Below are 24723 nucleotides of genomic sequence, written 5' to 3'. Positions count from 1 at the left end.
GTTTAAACCATCCTGCAGTTGTGATATCTTGTAACTCATACACAGAGGAATTTTTGGTTCTTATTCATCCATTTGGTTATCTACAATTGATTTAACATTCTGGCCCAAACTGCTCACTCTAGGCTCACATTAGGGACCCGAAAGGCAGAGAGCCTGTCCGCTTAAAAAGCAGTTACTTGCGGATCCCATAGACCATAATGGGGTCCGCCGGGTATTAGTTGGGTTTCCACAGTGTTATATTGATACCGGCAGAGAGAACAGTCCTCCTTGCAGGACTTTTCTCTCCAACTATGGAGACTCCAATTCAGATGTGAAGCTAGCCTTACCTATATCCTGGGAAGTGTATTGTGGCTTTAAATTAGCAAATACGGTACACCTTACACAACAAGACAAAACTACTAACAACTGCAATAGGATATATGCAACTCAATACTATTACATATACACATATTGAAAGTAATTGTATTTTCCTCCTTTTATAAAGACAATCACACATATTAAATATAGTAGAAACAAAAAAACAGTAGCAATAAATTCTCATCTTAAACTAAATCCCAGTACATGGTATCACACATTGTTGAAGCTATACTATACTACTGTAACTGTAATTGTATTTTCTATCTTGCAGTTTCTGCGCCCAGTGTTTCTGAGATTTCTTGTTCTCCTCCGACTCCTAAGTGTGGTGACATGGTGACCTTATCCTGTGATATCACTGATATGTACCCTAAAGAGTTAGTAATCCAGTGGTATAAAATGGAAACTAAATTGTTAAATGGCATATGTGAAAAAAATGTTAAGCAACACACAGAATCTCCAGCATTCCTGGGAACTATAAAGGTGACGTTTCCAGCAGATCCAGAATGTCATGAGAAGGATTTCCATATGGAGATGATTCATTGTGGAAATATTATTAAAAGAAAATACAGACTGATCCTAGGAGGTAAATATCAGACCGGTCATGTACAGGGAATGAACTAGTCATTATATATTATGCTATTCCTGTCTGAACCACACAGTGATCATTTTATAGCGAAGTTCTGTAACAGTCCATAATGGGGATTGTAATCCTTGGTTTGTTTATTATGCTGGACCTGCTTGGCACTTGCTGCATTGGGGTCCTGGATGCAACACTTTGTATGTTTTGTCTTCTCTTTGGTTTACCCAAACACTCTAAAACCATCCTAATCGTAATTGCTAATCCCCTTCGGTCATATCTCATAGGGACAATGTCCTGCTGCAGCTCGCTGGAGTTCAATAATAGTTTGAGCCAATAGGAAGTAACGTGTGTAATATGAGGTGGAGGGAGCCCTACACCCCATATAACCTACACTCCTCTCCAAGAGTAGAGGGATCACAGGGAAAGATTAAAATCAAGTTTCTTTTTTGATCAATATTCCTACTGATAAATTCTAATATCTTCCCAGGACACACGAGGCTCCCAGTTCTTGGTGACATCACCAGTGACCCCAGTAACCCCAGCTATGGACAGTCTGTGACTCTGCGCTGTAAGGTGACCAACTATAATCCTCAAGACACAGAGGTTAAATGGTTAAAGGGTGAGAAACCTCTGGAGAAGGGACAAGGAGTAGAGAAGAGAATCCCTGAGAAGGACGGGTCACTATCCTGCTCACTCCAGATCACAGCGACAGCTCTGGATTATGGGAGACCCTTCACCTGCTGTGTGTTATACAAGGGCAGGACAGTCCGGAAAAACCACTATTTAACACTCCCAGGTAAGAAAGTGTTTTGTGAGGACATATTATATAAGAATGTACCTTGTAACTTCTCTTAGGGGAGAACATGATGACCATAGAAAGGGTATAAGGACTACTACACCTGCATGTACCTGATTGTTATATGGCATCAGAAAGAACGCCTGGCTGCCTGAAGGTTGCTGACAATATTGGAAAGTCAACATTTTAAGTCTTTATATTTTTACAAGAATGAGATAGACCAAGAGCTGTAGATGCTGCTGGCGCCACTTATCTTAAGGTTTGCTAACGTGGAAAAGATTTAGTCCCCATTCAGACATCTATTGTTTACAGCTCTGTGTTCTATATGGAGAGAACACAATTCCATTGATTTTAATTTAGCGTTTGCATAAATCCATGCATCTTCAAACTATTGGGTTTGTGAAAAGAAAAGTAATTCTCTACTTTGACCCATTTTTTGGACCAATCATGCACATGAAAGTCTACGAGTCTGTGAAAATCACAGAGACTCCTGTGTTCTGTCCATTTTTAACAGACCAAACACATTGCAAAGATAATTCTGAAAAAAAAAAGTTTGATGAAAAATAAATCAACCTAAGACACAACACATTCATAAAAATCAATAGAACCGAGTGCTGTCCGTAAACATGGACAACAAGGGTCCATGATGAAAAGATGTCTGTATAAGGTATTACTGTGCCTTATATGTACAATATGAAGACTACAGTACAAATGAGACAAACAGCAAGGACCCCAAATACAAAACATGTACAATCTATACAGGACATCTGCTGGATGTCTACATCTATAGGACAAGCTGCCACCATTCACAGAAAATATCACAGGGGTAAATGGAGACTCTGATTGGTGGGTTATTGAGATCTGCCTGAGTGTGGCCATGTGTGTAATACCAGCTCTGACATATGACGTATACAGCAGCCTGAGGATTACAGGGATGGTTTGTGAGGTCTCCTCACTCCGCAGTGCACAGGTAATGGAGTAATCCTTCTCTTTCTTGGTCTCTTGTTACAGATAAACCTCCAGTGTTTTCAGCGATATCTGTGCGGCCAGAGAGACCTGTTGCAGGGAAGGAAGCCGAGTTTACAGTGACCATATCTGGATTCACACCAGACATCAAAGTGAAATGGTATAAAGATTTCAGCACATTTCCCAGCGATGCCATCACCACGTCAGATCTACAGATCGGAAGGGACTCTCTATGTACTTGTTCCAGCACCATGAGGTTCACTCCACAGCCCAATGACGATAAGGCGTCCATCCGCTGTGAGACGACCCATTCTGTCACTAAGAAAGTCCATGAGCAGACGTACACCCTGAACCTCGCAGGTAGAATCACTATATGTCCACAAACTAGAAATACACATATAGTGTAAGAGCAGATTATTGTATGTTCACACGGAGGGTGCTCTTGACTTCATGAGTTGTGAATCCACCTTATATACATTAGCACTTATCACACATTGCTTTCTGTTAATAGGAACAACGTCAGATTAACCTGGAAAATGTTCACCTAGCTGCAGACCAGAATCAGGTAAGTGACAGACACGTGTAGACAATTATTCAGGTGTCACCAGTCGGCGACCACGATCAGATCCACTAAAATCTGAGTATGGGGAGGAAAAGAGAGAGAGAAAGGAGCCATGAGCTTAGTTCTTCGGTTTCTAGGACAAATATGAGGACCTACAAGCAGACTCTTTACAGACTGTACTTCTTTATATTATATTTTTTACATAAATTCTTAAGTTGTTGGACAGAGCTACGAAGAAATAGGCAAGATCAGAAGATGAAGGTGTAATCTAGGTGATGGAGTGAAGGTGGGGTCTGTGATACAAGGGAGAATCTACCAAAAGTATCATGTTAGTAGGTGGCACTGGTGGGGTCTTTGACCCTCGGAGCATCAGGTCTACAGTACTTCAGAACAGGATTTGATTAGATCTGGGACCACACATCCGCCAGTACCATGTCATGTTATCTCATTCAGTGGCGTGATGGTGAAATTCTGCTGTGCCATTGATGGATTTAGCTGCTTCTCTATGGATATAAATCATATATGTAGTAAAATCTAATAGAAAACTTCAGGCTCCAGTGAATGTAAATCTTCAGGTCATCCATAGCTTCTGTTTCTTATTTCAAGGCCCCCACAGGGTTGTCACCTAACTTCCCCACAGAAGATTTTGTCTTAAGGGGTGGTCTATTATCAGGGGAGAGGGCTCCTTAACAATAATATGTAATAATGACTCTCTAGACAAGGAAATGAAGCTGCAGAATTTATTGTCCATTCTCTTTTTCCCCTCAGGATATCTAAAGAGCTCACTGAGAAGTATTCAGAGCCTGATAAAGTGGGGGATAAAGTCACACTTATATGTTATGTCGATGGACACAGATTATCCTGAGCCTGTCTGGAGGAAATAAATGTATGTTACTAATGGTGACATACAGAACAAGACGCTAGTGGACGGATCCGGCAGTTTTTCTATACAGTCACCTTTACAGCACATGAGACCGACAGAGAATGCAAAATCACATGTGAAGTGACTTATAACTATGAGACAATAGAAAAACATTTCACTCTGAAGCTTCTGTAAAGATCTATTGGGGTCAGTGCCAAATAAGAGGAGTAAAGGGGCAAATGAGAACTAGTACAGACTCATTGATGTCTATAGTGCGGAGTTAAATGAGAGCGAGTACAGACTCACTAATGTCTATAGCTCTGGGAACCGACTTGATTTGGCCTTCTATTTATAAAGTGCAAATTTGCTCTTGGGCATAAGTAAATTTAGAAGTATTACTAACAATTATGTGTGACAACATCTGGACATGTACAATATGGTAAATTTTATCACCTTGAATGAAATGTTATTTTTTTCTTTTCATCAATAAATATATTTTGTCATGTGGTGTTATTATTCTGCAAATAATCTAAGTCTTTGAATTTATGTGAAAATAGACAAAACTCATCTTATTAAAATTGTGTTTATGTCATAGCCAAAATGGCGATCACCTTGTATAAGCTTATGGTAAGTGTAGTCTGTCATCCACACATGGTCACTTCTATTCTTTTTGAGAGTGTAAGCCCATGGTCACATGGCGGAATTTTACACAGATTTTGGGGCGTATTCAGAGGCCTGGGGTCTTCTAGGTATAAGTGACCACAATATATGTTTTCATGTACACTTTAATAAGAGGATTAGTAGAGGGGGTGCAAAAACACTAAACTTCAGGAAGGCCAATTTTCACCAGCTGAGAGAGGAGCTTGAAAGCATAAACTGGGGCAATATCCTCAAAATAAAGGACACAAAGTAAGTGGGACATTTTCTAAAGCATTCTAAATGGGGCCAGTGAAAAGGATATATTGTATGAGAATAAGTGTAACTGCGCCCGGCACTCCGTTATGCAGGTTTCTGTTTCCTGCATAAAACAGAGCAGGAGACGGAAACCTGCAGGAGTCTTTCTCACCCATTCATTTGAATGGGTGAGAAAGCTGTCCGGCGGTGAGCGTTTTATGCTTTCCGCCGCGAAACCGGATTTTTAATCCGGACACAGAGTCGGACATGCAGTATTCTGTGTCCGGATTAAAAAAAAAACGGTTTTGCAGCGGAGAGCATAAAACACTCACCGCCGGACCCAGTCTGTGGTTTCCGTCTTCTTGCATGCAGAAGACGGAAACCACAGAATGGAGACCAGAACGCAGGTGTGAACCTAGCATAAGGCTGTTGCGGTTTTGAAAATTGCAGCATGTCAATTATATCTACGGAAATGTTGGCAGCTTTCCCATAGATATAATGGTAAGAGAAAGTCCGCGGAGGAAAACTCAGTGAACTTTCTTCTCTTCAAAGCACTACAGGAAGAACTGCAATGTGTTCACGCTGTTTACAGTCCATGGGGCCTTAGCCTAAAACAGTAAGGAGCTCATTGTGTCGAAAGTGGGTAACCCACTTAAAGAGGACTTTTCATGGTCCGGGGCACAGACAGTTTTATATACTGCTGGAAAGCCGAGAGTGCGCTGAATTCAGCCACTGTCGGCTTTCACGATCTGTGCCCCAGGTGAAGAGCTATCAGTGCCGGTACCGTAGCTCTTCACCGTCAGAAGGGCGTTCCTGACAGCCAGTCAGGAATGCCCTTCTTCACAGCGGCACCTATAGCGCTGTACAGTGTGAGACCGGGGCACAATATATAAAACCTCATGTGCCCCAACTCATGAAAGGTCCTCTTTAAAGACACAGGGTAGTTTGCTCGGTGACTTTTTTTTCATATTTTCTCTTCCCGTCTTCCAAAAATCATACATTTTTTATTATTCTGTCGACATAGAAAAATTATTCTGATGCCCATGGCATCCAGGGGGTTAATCCACCAGAGTCATAGCATCTTCTAACTATCACAACTAACACAGCCGAGTATTGGAAGTAATGCCGTGGGAACAGTGCCATACTATTAAGGCTCTGAGCATTAAAGGGGTCTCCCATGTCCATAATTATTTTTAAATTTGTAGATAATTAAAAGTTAAACATGTTTGAAAATATAAGTAATTAAACATTTTGCAGAGTTTTAAAATTTTTCTCTAAATATCTTGTGGTCACAGTCTGTTATCTTGATCGGTTGCCAGTGGATACGACCATGAATGCAGGAACTTTCTAAAGTCATAAAATCAGCCATGATTTCCTTATTGTGGCCGGGATATCTTCTGATACATGTAGTGTCCCTGCCTGATAACCCAGCTACAATCAGAAGATCATAGCTCGGTTCCTGACAAGAACCAGACCATAGAATGTTTCTGCATTAGTGGTCGTAACCTTTGGCAACTGATCAGGATAACAGACTGTCATCACTATTATTATTATGCTTATTTTTATAGCGCCATCATATTCTGCAGTGCTTTACAGACATTGACAGTTATTGTCCCATATAGGGCTCACAATCTATATTCCCTATCAGTATGTCTTTGGAGTGTGGGAGGAAACCCACGCAAACACGGGGAGAACATACAAACTCCTTGCAGATGTTGTCATTGGTAGGATTTGAACCCAGGACTCCAGCACTGCAAAGCTGCAGTGCTAACCAATGAGCCACCGTGTTGCCCTAGAGAAAATCTTTAAAACTTTGCAGAATTTTTAATTACTTATATTTGCAAAAATGCAGTGTGCACAACTCAAAAGTATATAAAAAAAAAAAATTATTGAACAAATACAACCCCCTAAAATTCCCCTACACAATTATTTATAAGGTAAAAAAAAAAAAAAAATTACATATTTGCTATCACCCTGTCTGAAACAACTCATACAATACATGAAAGCATTATGTAACCTGCACAGTGAAAGTCATACAAAAAAAAAGTCAAGAAATTATATTTCACCATAGCAGAGCACAAAATTTGGAATAAAAAAGTGATCAAAAAGTTTAACCCAGATTGGTGTGAATATAAAGCACTCAACTAAAAAAAATTTAAAATGTTATTCCTCAGGGTCCATTCACACGGAGGAAATTGGCACTTTATTTGGCGCTGAATTTTCAGTGCTGAAAAGAAAGCCCCCCCCATTGACTTAAATGGGTGCCGCTAGCTGTTTTTTTCCACTAGCGGAAAATTCATTGAGATGTGTAAATTAAAAATTGTAAAATGTCCTTAAAGTTTTCATTTTCAATCGTATTTTACCAGAAAAGATAGAACAGCAGAGAAAGTGTATGCTGTGGTGTGTGATATACAGTGTGTAGTGTCTGTATACAGGGTAGTGTGTGATATACAGTGTGTAGTGTCAGTATACAGTGCAGTGTGTGATATACAGTCAGTGTAGTGTCAGTATACAGGATATTGTGTGATATACAGTGTGTAGTGTCTATACAGTGCAGTATGTGATATACAGTGTGTAGTGTCTGTATACAGTGCAATATGTGATATACAGTGTGTTTTGTCAGTATATAGTGTAGTGTGTGATATACAGTGTGTAGTGTCTGTATATAGTACAGTGTGTGATATATATAGTGTGTAGTGTCTGTATACAGTGCATTGTGTGATATACAGTCAGTGTATTGTCAGTATACAGGATAGTGTGTGATATACTGTGTGTAGTGTCTATATACAGTGAAGTGTGTGATATACAGTCAGTGTAGTGTCAGTATACAGTGCAGTATGTGATATACAGTGTGTAGTGTCTGTATACAGTGCAGTGTGTGATATACAGTCAGTGTAGTGTCAGTATACAGGATAGTGTGTGATATATAGTGTGTAGTGTCTGTATACAGTGCAGTGTGTGATATACAGTGTGTAGTGTCTGTATACAGTGCAGTGTGTGATATACAGTCAGTGTAGTGTTAGTATACAGGATAGTGTGTGATATGCAGTGTGTAGTGTCAGTATACAGGATAGTGTGTGATATACAGTGTGTAGTGTCTGCATACAGTGCAGTGTGTGATATACAGTCAGTGTAGTGTCAGTATACAGGATAGTGTGTGATATACAGTGTGTAGTGTCTGTATACAGTGCAGTACATGATCTTGTCCATAGAGGGCAGACTTGTTTTTTCCTTCAGAGATGAAAATGAAAGTAATGTCTATGAGGAATGTGAGACTGTGCCGTGGCCATTACAGGGTGCAGGACAAGAACCAGGAAATGAAAAGCTGTGGAGAACATGAAGGAGCCGACACATCCCCTCTACTTACTGCTGATGTTACTGGTGACCGCAGGTAAGTGTCAGGGCCTGGGGGTGACTACATGTAAGTGTCCGGTGGTGGGGGTGACTACATGTGTCAGTGTCTAGTGCTGGGAGTGACTACATGTAAGTGTCAGGGTCTAACACCCACCCACACACTACTGCATTATATACCCACAGTAGATCACATACTGTACTATGTATTGACACTACACACTGTATATAACACACTGCACTATATGCAGACACTACACACTGTATATAACACATTGCACTATAAGCAGACACTACACACACTGGACTGTATACTGACACTATATGCACTGTACATTACACACCGTAGTATACAGTGACAGGGATGACTACCTGTAAGGGTCAGTTCACACGTGAAAACCGCCTAGCTTATTTGTGCGAGGTAAAAAACCTCGAGGAGTTTTTTTGACGCTGTTTTTTGCATTCCACGCGGTTTTTGACGAGGTTTTTGACGCGGTTTTCGCTAGGTTTTTTTTTCCTATATGTGCTATAGAAACTGCAGGCGAAAACCGCGCGGTTTTGTGTGCAAAAAACCGCGCGGTTTTTTACCGCGCGGTTTTCGCCTCCCATTCACTTCTATGCAATTCTTCAGGCGTTTTCCGCCTGAAGAAAGGTCATGTCGCTTCTTCAGGCGGAAAACGCTAGGAGGAAAAAAAAAGCTAGTGGTCTACATAGACCACCATGTTAAAGGAGAGGTTTTTGAAGCGAATTCCGCTGTCAAAAACCTCCCCTTTGCCCACGTGTGAACTAGCCGTAAGTGTCAGCGTGTGGGGATTATTAGTGCTGTATTACTTCCATTGGTCTTATCCCCCTTACATTGAGAAGATGTTTGGATAGATACTTTAATGTCAATGACCTGCTGGTCCTCATTGAGGTGATGTTCTGCCATGTCATGTAATAGCACAGAGGGATAAGGGTGATGCCTCTTATCAAAAGCTAATTTGCATATTGCCAAAACAAGGAGAGTGAGTGAGTTTGGGAGGGCTAGTAGAGGGTGGGATATCTATGAAGACAGGGAGGGGTTGTGAGAGAGGAAGGGGGGAGTGAGAGGGAGGTAGTGTGAGTCTGCCTACAACTACCATGATGCATTGCATTAGCTAAGACAGCGGAAAGCTACAACATATAAACAAATGCAGAAGCTGCCAGGAGCTCCCAGGGAAACCCAGAAATCACTCAAAACACTGCTAAAGGTATTTGGGTTCACTTATTAACCCATTAATAGCACTAACAAACCTTTTTTTAAAAAAAAAAATAATATATTTTTTCCTGATAAATCCCTTTAAGGCTGAGGCCCCAGGTTGTGGAATTGCAGCCTTTTCTGTTGCAGATTTTGTTGCGATTTTTGAATCCAAAGCCAAGAATGGCTACAATAGGATTTGGAAATCTCTGGGAAGTTTTTCTACTTCTCCCTTCTGCTCAATACACTCCTGGCTTTGGATTAAGAAAAAAAAAACAAACAAAAAAAAAACACAGCAAATCTCAGCCTAAAGGTTTGCTAACAGATAAAAAGAAATGACACTCAATTTTCTTAGATTGTTGTGAGTCAGAGCACGTCCATCAATGTGGGGTGCCAACTTGTGGGGTGCCAACTGGTTCGAACAAATGCTGAAGGATATCGAAGAGTTTCTATTCTAGAGAATCTCAGTGACAATAACCTTATAACATAGCAAGAGCTTGTGATTATAAGAACTGGTCCTGTCAGGCTAATCTGATCGGCCCCCATGATGCTTAAAGGGGTTGTCTAGTTTTAGACCAACATTAACCCCTTCATGCCACAGACAATTTTTTTTTTTTTGCATTCCTGTTGTTCCCCCTCCCCATTCCAAGAGCCATCTTTTTTTTTTTTTTTCATTTTTCAGTTCATAGAGTCACATGATGGCTTATTGTTTGTGAGACAAATTGTACTTTGTAATGGCGCCATTCAGTATCCTGTACAATGTACTGGGAAGCTGGAAAAAATTCAGAATGGAGGTGGAATTGGAAGAAAAACGTATTTGGGCCAATTTCTTATGGGTTTAATTTGTATAGAGTTCACTATGTGGTAAAAATGACATGTGACCTGTATTCTGTGGGTCAGTACGATGATGGCAATACCAAATGTATATAGTATTTGTAATGTTTTGCTACCTTCTAACCCTTTCCCAGCATCCACCATAATAGTATATGGATGCCAGGTCTTTAAAGATGGCGGCCGTCATAGCAACCGGGTCTCTGCTGCATTGTACAGCAGAGACCCGGCACTAACGCCCACGATCAGAGAACTCTGAGTGCACAGCTGCAGTGGTTTTGACTTGGATTTTTGTTTTTGTGTAATAATCTCCAATAGTCAAAATTTGTTCCATTCTTAGCAGTACAAGTCAGTGTGCATCAAGCGCCATGTATGTGTCAGGATACGGAGTCGCCGCGGTCTCCTTGCTGCGCGGCGTCTCCCTGGGAGACGTGTTAGGAGTTCTATTGGGTGTGCTTAGGTCATTAAGGGTTAATCTTTTCCTTACCTTCAGTCTCCATGTCATTAGCCATCAGGTGTGTTCTCTGCTGCTATTTAAACTCCACCCAGGCATGGATCCTTGCCAGCCATTCACTTTGTGGTTCCTGGTCCCTCTGCTCAGTCTGATTCCCTGTCTGTTAATATTCGGTCTGTTCTCTTGGTTAATCTGCCCGGCTTGTATTTTTTACTATCCCTTGTCTTTTGATTTGGTACCTTTATTATATCTCCTGGCTCGACCTCTTGCTCGTCTGACCTCGCCTTCTCTTCTGTGTCTTGCTGGGACTTGTGGTCCTCCCTGGTTCCATGCTATTTTAGTCTTTTGTTTTGCATTGCAGTTACACTGTGCTTTCTGTTTAGGTGTGACCCCCATGACTCCAGTCCCTAGGACTTTCAGGGCCTCCTCTCCCCTTATCCTAGCCGCCGGATAGAAGTGTCAGGAGCCTTGGTAGGCGCACTTCAATTAGGAAGTGCATGGTCTGCCTCATCTCAGATATTACAGCATAGTTATAGCTGCAGGGCCTACGACCCCTTTTGTCATTAGTTGCACAGTGTTGCTTTCCCAGCTGTGTCACTTTGCACTGCCTGCCCCTGACTCCAATCCTTACAGTATGCTCTTCTTGAGCAGTCTTTGAGGGGGAGTCACTAGCTTTTCTTTCCTGATAGCAATTTTTTTCAGCTAGCGGGGAAACAAAGCAGCATGCCCTATATTCACGCGGATTCCATGGCTCGAGACCCTCCTGCTTAAGCCCATTCATCCGGGCCTAGACAGGATGCCGATGCACTGCATACCAAAAAAAAAACAAATTTTGAAGAAATAGCTGGGAGAAAGAAAGAAAGGTCGGTGTAGAATAGCCTTTTTAAAGGCTATACCAATATGCCATTAGTTAAAAATGTATTTTCAAAAAGATAGACTCCCTTTAAGGCTGTTTGAACACATTGCGGTACTTTCCGCAGGACACTTTAAAGAGAAAGTTCATGGAGTTTTCCTCCACGGACTTTCTCTTACCATTATATTTACGGGAAAGCCACCGGCGTTTCTGTAGATATAATTGACATACTGCGATTTTTCCATCCACTTTGTACTGTATAACGCCGTGATTTTTCCTGCGGCATTTGCGCTGCGGGAAAATTGTGGCGTTTCTGGCCTGTGGGGCCCCGGCCTATATCCCCCCCCCCCAAATAAATAAAAGCTAAATATTAAATTATATGTTCTCAAATTGGTACAGAAAAAACAACTAATTCAACAAAAAAACAAGTGTCAAATACATAAGTCAACAAAAAATAAAATATTTATGGCTCATGGATTGCCATAGTGTGAACAAATTACTTGGTGTTGGTTGTTAAGGGGTTAAAGAGTAAGCCATTGACTTATAGCAGATCCTTTTCAGAGCTGGGTACCCTGCAAAACAAAAACATTTTTCTTGGGGCACAAAATAATTTTTACCAAAAGTCAAAATACAGCAGTTTTTAAATTCATAGCTGAAATGCGTGAACCCCTTCCTAAGGAGGATTTTTCGTGTCCTCTGATATTGGAAGTGTTATATACCACTGAAATCAGAGCACTGTCAGCTTTGCCTGTATCTGCACAGGTTCCTGAGATATCAGTTAGTTTTGGCACAGATATCCCTGCACTGTCACCGTCCTTACATCTCAGTGTCATCGCTGGGCAGGGGGCCCTAACAATACAAGGCTATGGAAGACTATTATCAGGGGTTGTTCCTCATCACTCAGCAGTGACACTAGATGTTGGGATTTTAATGAACTTGTACAGTTTCACTTTTGTATAATGAAAAGTTGTAGAATTTTCTGATATACTTTCTGTATCACTTATTTTTGGTTTTCTTGATCTCTGCTTGCTGTCATTCATTCTGCTTACTCCCAGTGGATAAAAATCAGTCCTTGGTCATGTGATGTACAGTCCATGGTCATGTGATGGACGCACAGGTGTATGGTTCGTTACCAGGCAGAGGTCTGATTACTGTGCTGTGACTATAACAAGCCGTGCACCTTTGTGCCCAAGTCAGTGCAAGAAAGGCATCATATTGATGATTGACAAGAAGTATTACGTTTTACCAGTTTGCTGCTGGAGATCAAGGGCCCACATACAATTCTGCACAGGGGCCTTCTATCATGGAATATGGCATGGGCCAAAATGACAGCATCAGCACAAGCCCTCCTGGTCCTGGGGGTCTCCTCCTTACAGATGTCTTACCTCTGCTATAAACATTAAATCCATATAGGACAGACTGGTAGAAATTCTTGGTTGTTTTCTACCATCCTAATTCTATGACTTGTTCAGACCTTATGGTAGTGTGAGCAGTGTCTGTCGCTGATACTAATGTCCACACTTGTAATCTCACCCAGTCTATTCTTGGCACTAATAAATAATCCTGTATTCTAGACAATGTCCCCCATAATACGCATGGTCTCCTCCTGAGGCATCTCATCTTCAGGTTTGAGACCCTGTTTATGTATTGTCATCTGCTCATATTGAATTCTCTCTTTTCATGGACACTGACAATATTATACTTTATTTCTGTAGATGGTCTGACAGTCACTATGAAGGAGCCGCTTATCTCAGTACTGAGAGGAGTGAATGTGACAGTCCCCTGTGAATTTTCAGCCTTTACTCCTGGGAAAACTATTAATGTGCGTTGGACTAAATCACAGAATGGACAAAACATTGAAGTGTTCAATTATATAACTAGACAACGGACTGCCTCCAGACCAGGATCTTACATGGAGGAGGAGAGTGAAATACAGAAAGGAAATGCTGCACTTCACATCCCGCAGGTGCAGTTCAGTGATGAAGGAGAGTACACCTGCAGTGTTATAGTGACCCCGGAGGGTGCAGAAGGGAGGAGCAGTCTGCAGGCGTTAGGTGAGTGTATGCGCTAATATTTCAAATATAAAGTACGTCCTGACCCTGATAATACTCATCAGAATTACTGTTCCAGAGGAGAACATATCTCTCCCCCATACATTATAGATAAGAAATAAAATAACAATGGAGTCTCTCTCCACCACATCCTTTGCTCTGTATTAACTTCTATGGACATGTACATCATTGGCACAAGCTACAATCCAGACAGACTACAATTATCAGATACCAGGTTTGACACACAAGGGTCAGCAGCCCCTTAAATCTCACACTCCAGCACAATCTACATATGACAAATATACAACCTCTCGCCTTCACTGAGAAAAGAATGAAAACAGTAAGCAAACACAGTATTACTCTGCAGGGATGTAACTTGAGGGGGTGCAGAAGATGTAGTTGTACCTGGGGCCAGGAGCCTTAGGGGGCCTTTAACCACTGGCATAACTGCAACCAGTCTGATAAGCCAGGGGGCCCACTGGTCACCCTCCCCACACTAGGGCTGATGAAATTTTTCTTCTCCTTTTTATTTCATCATCTTTATTTTTAATGCCAGCACTGATGGCTTTATAACAGGGACATGTGATACACAAAATCTCCAGTCCATAAGGACCTGTGGGAGGTTCAGTGTCCCATATTGCCCTGACAAATTCCCGTGCACACGGAGTTAATTGAGGCATTTTAGCATAATACACGTTTTTAGAATACACGTGTAAAAATAACACTCCCATAGACTTCAATGAAAATTTTTACACGTGTAAAAAAACGTGTTAAAAAAAGTTTCAATTGACGTGTTTTTACACGTGTAAAAATTTTCATTGAGGTCTATGGGAGTGTTATTTATACACTTGTATTCTATAAACATGTATTATGCTAAAATGTGCGCGTGTTAAGTCCGTGTGAATGACCCCTAACATGCATGTCTATGGGAAAATTGAGGGTAGGCAGTGAATACAGACATTGTAAAAATTATCCCGTTTCGGGGGGGGGGGGGGGGGGGAGATACCTCCTGTGTTTTTAAGTAATGCCATTTATAAGCTGTTCAAAAATTATCCTGTTTTTGGGACTTGTGGAAAAGATCTGGTGTTATTTTTGCTTGCTTGCCTTGTTCTTTAGTAAATATTTTCAAGTCATCCAGATGTATATGTTATTGATGGCAGATGAACGCTCCCTCTAAGACTGCAGCACACAACACTTCTATATATGACACAGGTTACACTTCATGAGAGGCCATCACTTACATAACTGACGACAGGCCACAGGAGTGTCTCTGTTTTTCCCCATAAAAGTACACAGTCCATAGGTCGGAGTCCCAAGGACAGGATGCAGGAATGACAGTGGCTGGCTGGGATATTCTGCAGCTTGGGATCCTTACCTGAGACATTCTATCATTCCCCAGTACAGGTATATAGGGACTGACACATAGGCTGGACTGTACTCTCCCATATAACTTGGTGGCATTAACCCTGATGTGACTACATCTCCCTTTTACTCCTGGACCTCAGCTTTCTTGTAGCCTTACAGCAGCAGTGGGAAGGCAGTCTTCATTTCCTTTTACATGCTCAATTGTGGTGTCACTTTAGATATGGTCTGAGGCCCTCGTCTACCCATCTATCCTGCAGCCATGCCAGTTAAGACTTGTTGGCAGCCTGATCCTTCTTTGGCACAGATACTTAGCACCTATCCTTAAAGGGTTTGTCCAGGCAAAAATGGACAACCCTTTTAACTTTTAAACCAACTGGGGGCATGGGAAAAAAATGCGTACTTTTCCCCAGTGCTGCGGTGTCTTCCTATGCATCCTAGTTCATCTGCTCTAGTGGCTTCTCCTGGGCCTCTTCCGAAGTCCCACTGAAGCCACTGATTGGCCTCAGCGGTCATGTGACACAAGTTACAAGTTGTTTGGACACAAATTACGCCACATTTATCATGGCTTCACTGTAAGTCATCTCTAGGGATGTTAGACAGTACTTTTCTTCCTCCTTTTTGTTGGATCACTTTAGTGAATGGGGCTACATCAAGCACAGCCACTATGATATGTACAGTGCTGTGCTTGGTATTCAGTGAAGAGATCACACTACCAAGTGCATGCTGCAAAATATTCAACCAGTTGATCTGTGGGGGTCTTGGGTGTTGGATGACATATTGATAACCTACCTAAGGACAGATTAACACTATATAAGTCCTAGAAAACCCTTTTTATACGTTATTTACAGACATGCAGGATTGTGCTGATGATTGTTATTATTTCTTGTATAGCTTTGCCCTCCGCTGCCCTGATACCTGGAGATGCCGTCACTGTGGAGCTGGGGAGCGAGAGATCAGTGTCATGTGAGGTTAGCAACTACTACCCTAAAGATACCCTAAACATCCGCTGGGTGCGACACGAGAAAGATTCTCCTAAATGTGTAGTCCTGGAGCGAGGAACCTGCACGGGGGAGGCCATTACCAATATAGATGGGACGTTCAATACTACCAGTCAGCTGACCTTATATCCTACACAGGATGATGATGGCTATAAGTACTCATGTGTGGTGAAGCACCGATCTCTGCGCCAGGACCTGATGATGAACTTCACCCTGACAGTAACAGGTGGTTTACTTTATTCTTCCCAAAATGTCAGAAGCCCATAGATGAAAATATTATATAGAATAACATGTGAGCTATAGCCACAGCCAATGGATATTTCACTCTCTGGTCTGTTGGTCGTCACTATTTTGTATCCAGCAGGAGCTGCAAAATGACCTGAAATCCAGATGTATATAGAGACCAAACTAGTCATAGCCCCCTGGAATCTGATTATTATATAATACTGCAATATTGTTCCCTAGTGCTCCAGATATCAACATACCCCAACATCCAACACAGACTATGAATGGTGTAGGTATGTATGGAGGAATCATCCAGCAACGAAACCAGGATATGAAATCAATTCCTTTCTTTATTTCATGTTCGTAGAAAATATATCAAAAAATAAAACATGCAGTCTACAAGGAATAGAAAGCTTGCGTCAGACTGACGCGTTTCGGATATGTCTATCCTTTCTCAAAGTCTGATCATTACTGAGACACAAACCTCCATTTGTAGTTGCTCAAGTCAGCCCTTCACCTGATGTTGATCTAAATTGATGAAGCTTGCTTGTGTGCAAACCACAAATGGTGCGGCAATACCGATAAAAACACACATAAATACAAAGAGTGCACAAATACATACTAGACAAAACAATATAAAAACTTTTACTACATCAATATTAAAAATACACATACTAATTAATTTGAGATTCATCTATCTATACGTATAAGTATTCATACTTCAAATATATTTAGATTAAAGACATACAAAAACGATCCAAAAAGATTTTTTATCTACTGAGCAAGATAACCATTTACAAGCTTCAAATAATTACCTAAAGTCCCTAGAAGCATATAATAATATACACCCCTATGGAATTAATGGATTTTGGTATAAAGAAATGTGCAATACCTAATTAGATCTTGCCACATAAATATCCTGTCTCACTTGTTATTAACCAAAAGACATTCCAAGCAACGGACATAAAAAGAAGAAGAGAATATCCCCTATGCTTTTATGAACACATAGCCAAGTTTTTATAATAAAAACACATATCTTATTGAACAGAATCACATATATCCATTCTTCGCTGTTTCTTGATTCACTGTATGGGTTATTGCCCTCAACAAAGATGGAACCCCAGTCATCATGTGTCCAATTGCGCATGCTCTTAATTCTCAAGGGATTCAACTTCCTGCCCCTAACAAATATGGGGCTCCGTCGGTTCTTAACATTACTGCGCATACTCCAAAAGCCTTCACAAGTTAACGAATCATTAGCCCGGAGCATGTATGCCGTTGTAGCACTAAAAGGTAAGTAAAACATACTGGAATCAATGTTAAGTATGCAGATATATGTATTGAAAGTTTTAAATATACCAACACAAACTACACTCAGTCATTGAGAGATCGTAACCTATGTCAGACCCTTCATGTATATAAGTGTTGACTGCACATGTAATTTAACAATTATGCATATTCTAAGTAAGTACATATGCTTTTAATTGACTCTTTATTGCCGTAAAAAATGCCATAATATATGTTGAAAAAAACCCCATCATAACTTTTTATATTGGTCAATAATGTGCAAGCTACACTTATACTGTTAAGTTACCCAAAACATGGAATACTGACACCAATCTATACATGGAGAACCAGATGTAATTTGTTTACAAATGGGCTGTGCGATTTTTATAGATGTAAACAGTACAATTATTACCCAGAACCATCAAAAGAGCTAATCTTTCACCAATAAACATGAATGTAGCCCATATTACATATCTATAGTTGGTAGATGTAAGATACATCGTTTCTTTGATTGAGACCTTTAGGGAATCGGGTACCCACTTTCCAAATCCAGTACACCTCTCTAATTCTTAATTGGTGTTCCCAATTCCCTCCTCTAAGAGGTTTTTTAACTTCTTCTATACCTTTAAAGTTGAAACCTGTGATGTCCCCAGCATGTTTGATTTTAAAATGCTGGGAGACACCTGTACTTCTGAAATTGCTCACACTCGTGATGTCCTGGATATGTTCGGAAATACGGACTTTCAACATCCTTACAGTACTACCTATGTAACATAGGCCACATTGTTCACAAGTAATCATGTAAACTATATGGCTACTCATACAGTTAATGAAAGATTTAATGCTAAATCTTTGGGTCTGCTCCATATTAAAAAAAATGGTTAGACTTGTTTGCCCATTTACAAACTCCACATCTGTTTGATCCACATTTATGAAATCCCACTAAAGGACCCCAAGTTACAGTTGCAGTTTTGTTGTCTCTTCTAATCAAACTGGGTGAAATGTGATTGCCTATGGTTACACCCCACGATGGAGCAAAATTGCATCCTTGTTTAATTACATTTTTCAATATGGGGTCCTGATACAAAATCGGTAAGTTGTTTTTTATTATGTTGACAATCCTGTCATACTCCAAGCTGTATCTGGTGGTAAAATAAACTCCTTTATCCTCATCCCGTTTATTCTTTCTCTCCTCATAGAGTAGTTTGTCCCTATCGGTACTGTCCGCTATTTTCTTTGCTCTTTCTATAGTCCACTTTGGGTAATTCCGTTGTTTCAACCTTTGTGTTACCACTGCCGCTTCTCTTTTGTATGCCCTCTCAGCTGTGCAATTCCTTTTTATTCTCAAATATTCACCTAATGGCAAAGATTTTTTAGTATGTTTTGAATGCATGCTATTTGCATGCAATAACGTGTTTCCGGCTTGTGGTTTTCTATAATTTTCACTTAGGACTTTACCTGCATTACTGTCTCCTCTCAGGGTGATGTCCAAAAAGTTAATGCTACTGTTACCAATGTTAAATGTAAATTTCAACATACCCCAACATCCAACACAGACTATGAATGGTGTAGTTACTATTATGACCAGATAACAATGGCTACCATCAATTCAACCATCAGTCAGATCTATCTTTGTTTTCATATCAGATTTCTGTAGCTGCACAGTACCAAATACTAACCCCACTCATCTGTAATATATCCAGGAACCCTAGGACTGCTAACCCTCTCCCTCCAGTGTATATATAGCTCTGGATTTATCGGCCTCATATCCTGATGTGATCATTAGATACAAATACAAGTGTCAGTGTGGCCCCTCATCTGTAATATAACCAGGGGCCCCTCCCCCACACTGCACTGCTTGTATATCAGATCTCTTAACCTCCTCTCCAGATATGATTACTATGTATCACAGTACAATGTTGGGCTCATGTCTGGATATTTCTTTCTTTCTTGTGATTACAGAGCGAGAAGATAACACCGGGACTGTTGTCACTGCCGTACTTCTGACGCTTTTCGCTGTGACATTCCTATTATTTGCTGTTTTACTTTACTATCAAGTGTTCAAGAAAGGTGAGACCTGTGTAAGGAGCCGGGTGATCAGTAAGACAGCTTGTCTGTTGCTGCTGTGTGAACACTGAGCAACTATGTGATATTTTAGTTGTCCTTCTCTGTTAGTGTATTCATTGGTTATGATGTATCTCAGTCTATTGCATGGTTGTGTTTTTTTGCTTCTTACAGATCCCCCCGTCCTTTCTGAGATCGTCGGGAGCGATCATCTGACTGACATGACCAGGACAACTCTGACTTGTCAGATTATGAACTTCAAGCCTAAGGCCCTGGAGATCTCTGTCTGTCTGAAGAGAGCTGGAAAAGAGGTGAAGACGATCCACACCTGGAGATCCCCCAGAGACCCAGAATCCTCATCCCGACTGATAATGGATGACAATGGTGGGGATAGTAGTGCGGCTATAGATGTAGAACGGCAGAGTCTGATGAATGGAGATGTCAGTCCTACACAGAGGCCTCTACAGCTGGACATGTCTCCTCCAGTTATAACACCTGATAGACCTCGTCTTCTCCACTGTATTCCATGGCACAGATTCTCTACTTATAGCTGTCAGTGTTCTGTTCACATCAGTCCCAGCTTCTATGGAGACAATGGAGCAGAATTCTCTATACATGTCTCACACCCGGCACTGACAGCATCGGTCTATCAGAAGAGAACATTGCACGTCTCCGGAGGTAAGACTATTCTCCTGTCAAAATTATATAGTATTTAGTTCATTAAATTGAACCATCTCCTGCAATTAGCTTTGGCTCCATAGTCAGTAGTGAGCCTGGTTGTTGACTGTTTTAAGTCAGCAACAACACTATTTTTTTTTCAGTACAGTATAGATGAAAAAGAAAATTGAAGAGAAAAGGTAAAACAGCAAAAAACTAAAGAATCAGAATGATATAATCTCCTGAGTATACAAATATATGGTAAAACTTCCTACGTTTCTCCGAAAATAAGACAGGGTCTTATATTATTTTTCTGCTCCAAAAATGGCTTAGGCCTTATTTTCAGGGGATGTCTAATTTTTTTCCATGAAAAACAATCCACTCACTAGATTGCCCCAAAACAATTAGACTCTGCAAGTGCCAATGGTGGATGGGCTCTCACATACAGATTTGCCTCATTTCTGTCAATGGCGTGTCACTGCCAGGCCCTTGCCATTGCATCAGCATTCCACTGCAGCCAAGTGTAGCAGTCGGCTGTCTCTGGTGACCGGAAGCAGCCACAACGGAGTGATGCCAGCAGGACTACCCGATCTGTATGTGAGCCCAGCACTAGCGGTATACAACCCTTATTGTTGTGGAGTACTCTCTCACTACAGATAGCCCAGCATTCACTATGACTGCTAGCTGTAAAATAATTAGACATATCACCAGTTAAAAAACAAAATTGGGAATGTGATTTTATATGCTGCATGAACGGCTGTATATTAAGATCAAATTCATGATAATGTTTTTAACTAGTTCTGTTGTAGCGAGTACGGCAATCTTAGCAGCACATGGCAGCTCAGTTTTTTTTGTGATTCCAGTTCTTTTAGGAGGTATAAAACCAGAGATCCAGCCATTTGAGCTGACCATATTCTACATATTCACAATACAGATGTGTATGGACTTCCCTAGTAACTGCTCAGAAAGAGGGTTGCTAGGGAGAATATTATAGCCTGTTTTATGATTAACAAGGAAGATAGGAAGGTTAATAAAGTAAATGACTAAAATGGTCAGCAAACACACCCTGCCACAATAGCAAAAAAAAAAAAATGTGAGTTACACTTTAATAATTTTAGTTTTCTCATGGTGGATTAGTTATTTGTAGATTAATATCTTATGTTCTTGCTGTAATGTAGTAACCCCATCATGTAGTGGCTTCTTACGGAGCTTCTGTTCATACACAATAATCAGTCTAAATGAGCAAAGCAGCAGTATAAAACATGGATGAGATATTGTTCAGCAGCCTGAGTCAGGAAGTGGATCTTATAATACCTGAGGTTCAAACACACAATGCGGCTAAGACTCAGTCCACGCACCAACAATGAGAAGATATTTCACAAATGCAGCGTCTTAGTTTCATCACCAAACTTTTGTCTCCCTGTAGTTGCTCCAGCATTATTAAGGATTGTCAGCCCAGTGTACATGACCCACGGGGAGCCGATGACACTGACATGTCCGGTTACTGGATTTAAGCCCAAACCTTTACAAATAACTTGGCTGAAGAAGGATAAGAACGACCAGGAGACAGAAATCATAACCTGGAATTCTAATGCTGGGACTGATGTAAGAAATAATATCCACAAAGTAACTGAGAACGAGCACGAAGACAAGTCCTACAGTGTCCAAAGTGCCTTAAAGATTACACCAACTGTAATGGAAGATAATGGAGCCACATACATATGTAGAGCTTATCATCCCGCAACAGATAAAAGGGTAGAAGAAGCATTGGTCATGGCGGTAACAGGTGAGAGGTCAGAGGATATTAGGTCTTTATAGGAAAGGATAACAGGGACTCATACAAGTGGATGAAAGACGTGAGAACTACACTGGTGCCAGGGGTTACATAACTAATAGCATTAGTGCACGGGTCCATTTAAAGAGAGTGATGGGCAGGTCACTATTTCTATCAGAGCCTCACAAGTTGTAATTGGATCCCCCCCTCACAGAGGCTCATCCCCCAGTCTGAGTCTGGTTTACCTCCAAAACTTATTTTGCTCACTGGTGATTTAGTTATAATTTCTGTTCTTGCTGTAGTGGTCAGAAATCATTTCCATGCACCAGTTTCCAATGAACCAATGGCTGCTGGAAAGGTATGTCTCTATAGTATATCTCAAAACGATACTTTAGCCCGATAGAAGCCCTCATAGTCATATACAGACATAGACATTAAAATCAAAAAGGTTAGACAGCACAACCAAAGTAAATAAATATGTACAGGTCTGCATGCTATATACAATAAAATGGACACCGCAGCACCCTGTACAGTGATATGCAAACATTGAATACAGTTTAGGGTTCCTGCTAAAATATATATATTAAAATATATATAATATATAATAATATATATATATTATAATATATAATAAAATATATATATATATATATACTTTGTTGTGGTGAATGGGCCCTCAAAATTTTATGAAAGAGTACACTAAGTGACTATAGCGGTAATGAAATTCGCAATTCATGTATTCACCATTTACATTTTATGAAAAAAATGAAACCTATAATAACTGATACAGATTCAGGGATACACCTCTGCAGATGAGCTTCAGGTAAAGCCGCAGACAGTGGTCTTTAGGTTGTTGAATGGGGGCAATGATGAGCCTAAAGAGGACAAAATTGAGAAGATGATGCTGTGTCACTCGGATGCCCTTTACTGTGTTTCTATTCATTGCACCCTTGATGTCCATTTGTCATTTATTGCCCCTGTAGTTTTCTGTGATAATGAAAGCTAAAACAACAGCAAATGACCATCAAAGAGACACTGAACAAACAAACCCCAATCCCAATCAGCCTTTTTTTTTTTTATTGGTGACCTATCCTGGAATTTACAGATTGACCGATCATAATGCAAATCACTGGAAGAAATAACAGGAGATGTAGACTGATACCGTGTCTGATAACTCTGTGTGATGTTCCCTCAGCTTTTCCCGTGCTGGATCCTATAAGGCTGGTAGAAGACAAGGTCCACGTGGGAGACAAGATGAACCTGTCATGTAAGATACATTCATTCTACCCCAAACCTATAGAGGCTAAATGGTACACAGAAGATGGACAGTCACTGCCCTCTGATACCACTGATGTCCTCTGTGACCCATCTGGTCTGTACCACGTCACCAGCTCCATGACTTACTCCCCAACATTGAAAGACCTGGGAAAGACAATCACATGTGAAGTGAGACATGAAAGTACTGGAGCCCTGAGAAAAACTACATGGAAACTGGAGGGTCTGGGTGAGTTAAGCAGAGTAATAATCCACTATATACTGTGTGTACTCACTGGTGATAGAACTGAGGTCCACAATCTTTTCTAGATGGTGAATCATTATCAAATATGGAAGGGGGCCATAGTGAAAATTACCCTAGGGTCACATATAAGTAAAATCATGACATCTCTAGGGCTCTGCCATTTCTGCCTCTGTGATCTGGGTGCAACTATAAGGTGTCAACACCACAATACTGCTCAGGCTTGTATTCACTCCTAAGTCTGCAAAGTAAGCACAACACATTGCAGTACATGGTCTATACACCCAGAAATAACAGTACAGGCATGACCAAAGAAGAAAAGGGGGAGGATATGTGTCCAAAACAACTTAAATTGATTTTGGAGTCATGCGAAAGAGGAGATTCTCATCTTTTATACGTCACTAAGTTCTAGTGTATAATACAGTTCTACCTGTGTCGTTTTCGTTTTATCTCTGGTTGATAACACAGGCAGGATTGGGATATTTATGTGTAGGGAGCAGGTTATAGAGCAGGAGGAGCGGAGCAGATTGTATATAGTCAGCTGAAAAGGTTTGGCTTGTTTCTCCATAGTATTAATAGACCTACGTCTACGCCCTTCAATGGTTGGAGTGTGATCCTCCTCTTTCCAGGGTCAGCCCATGCAGAGGACACTTCACTGTTTATGCTCAGTACCACCTCTTCTTCCAGACAGTTATGAGATATGATAATATTATATATTGGTGCTGGCAATAATCCGCCTAGGTTTGCGTTCTGGTTCTACGACATCTAAGTATATGCGCAGTATCCGCAGGTGCGGCCCGGCTTCCCCAATTCCTCCAGCCACCTGCGCGCGCACAACACCCACTTCTCACGCATTCTAGGAGGCCCCCACAACCACCCTTCTGCGTCCCCACATTTCCAGTGCACCCCCCAGCGGACTGACGCCCCCCCTCCAGCAGACTCCCGGACCCCCCCACACTCCATTCTCCCATCTCCAGCAGTCTCCCGGCACCAACCCCCCCCCCCCCTCTCCAGCAGTGTCCCGGCACCCCTCCTCCCCCCTTACCACAGTCTCCAGGCAATAA

At 41.1% G+C, this 24723-nt stretch overlaps 1 protein-coding gene across 2 annotated transcripts in view; it reads left to right on the top strand.

Moving 5' to 3' along the window:
* The window catches only part of LOC142212857 (uncharacterized), a 59589-nt gene that overhangs the window by 27727 nt on the left and 7139 nt on the right, over positions 1-24723 (top strand). Inside the window, exons 1-7 of one of the 2 annotated variants that reach the window (XM_075280934.1) lie at positions 8312-8408; positions 13438-13776; positions 16030-16362; positions 19611-19718; positions 19887-20390; positions 21796-22155; positions 23339-23647. In XM_075280934.1, the coding sequence (XP_075137035.1) occupies positions 8354-8408; positions 13438-13776; positions 16030-16362; positions 19611-19718; positions 19887-20390; positions 21796-22155; positions 23339-23647 (2008 nt within the window). In that variant the 5' untranslated portion in view covers positions 8312-8353. Of the gene's footprint in view, positions 1-8311; positions 8409-13437; positions 13777-16029; positions 16363-19610; positions 19719-19886; positions 20391-21795; positions 22156-23338; positions 23648-24723 lie in introns of those variants that run through there. The other variant, XM_075280935.1, reaches the window with a different exon arrangement.

This window comes from Leptodactylus fuscus, chromosome 7 (assembly GCF_031893055.1).
Source record: "Leptodactylus fuscus isolate aLepFus1 chromosome 7, aLepFus1.hap2, whole genome shotgun sequence".
Lineage (NCBI taxonomy): Eukaryota > Metazoa > Chordata > Amphibia > Anura > Leptodactylidae > Leptodactylus > Leptodactylus fuscus.
Note: the sequence above shows the minus strand (reverse complement) of the source record. Positions and strands in the feature narration are given on the sequence as shown.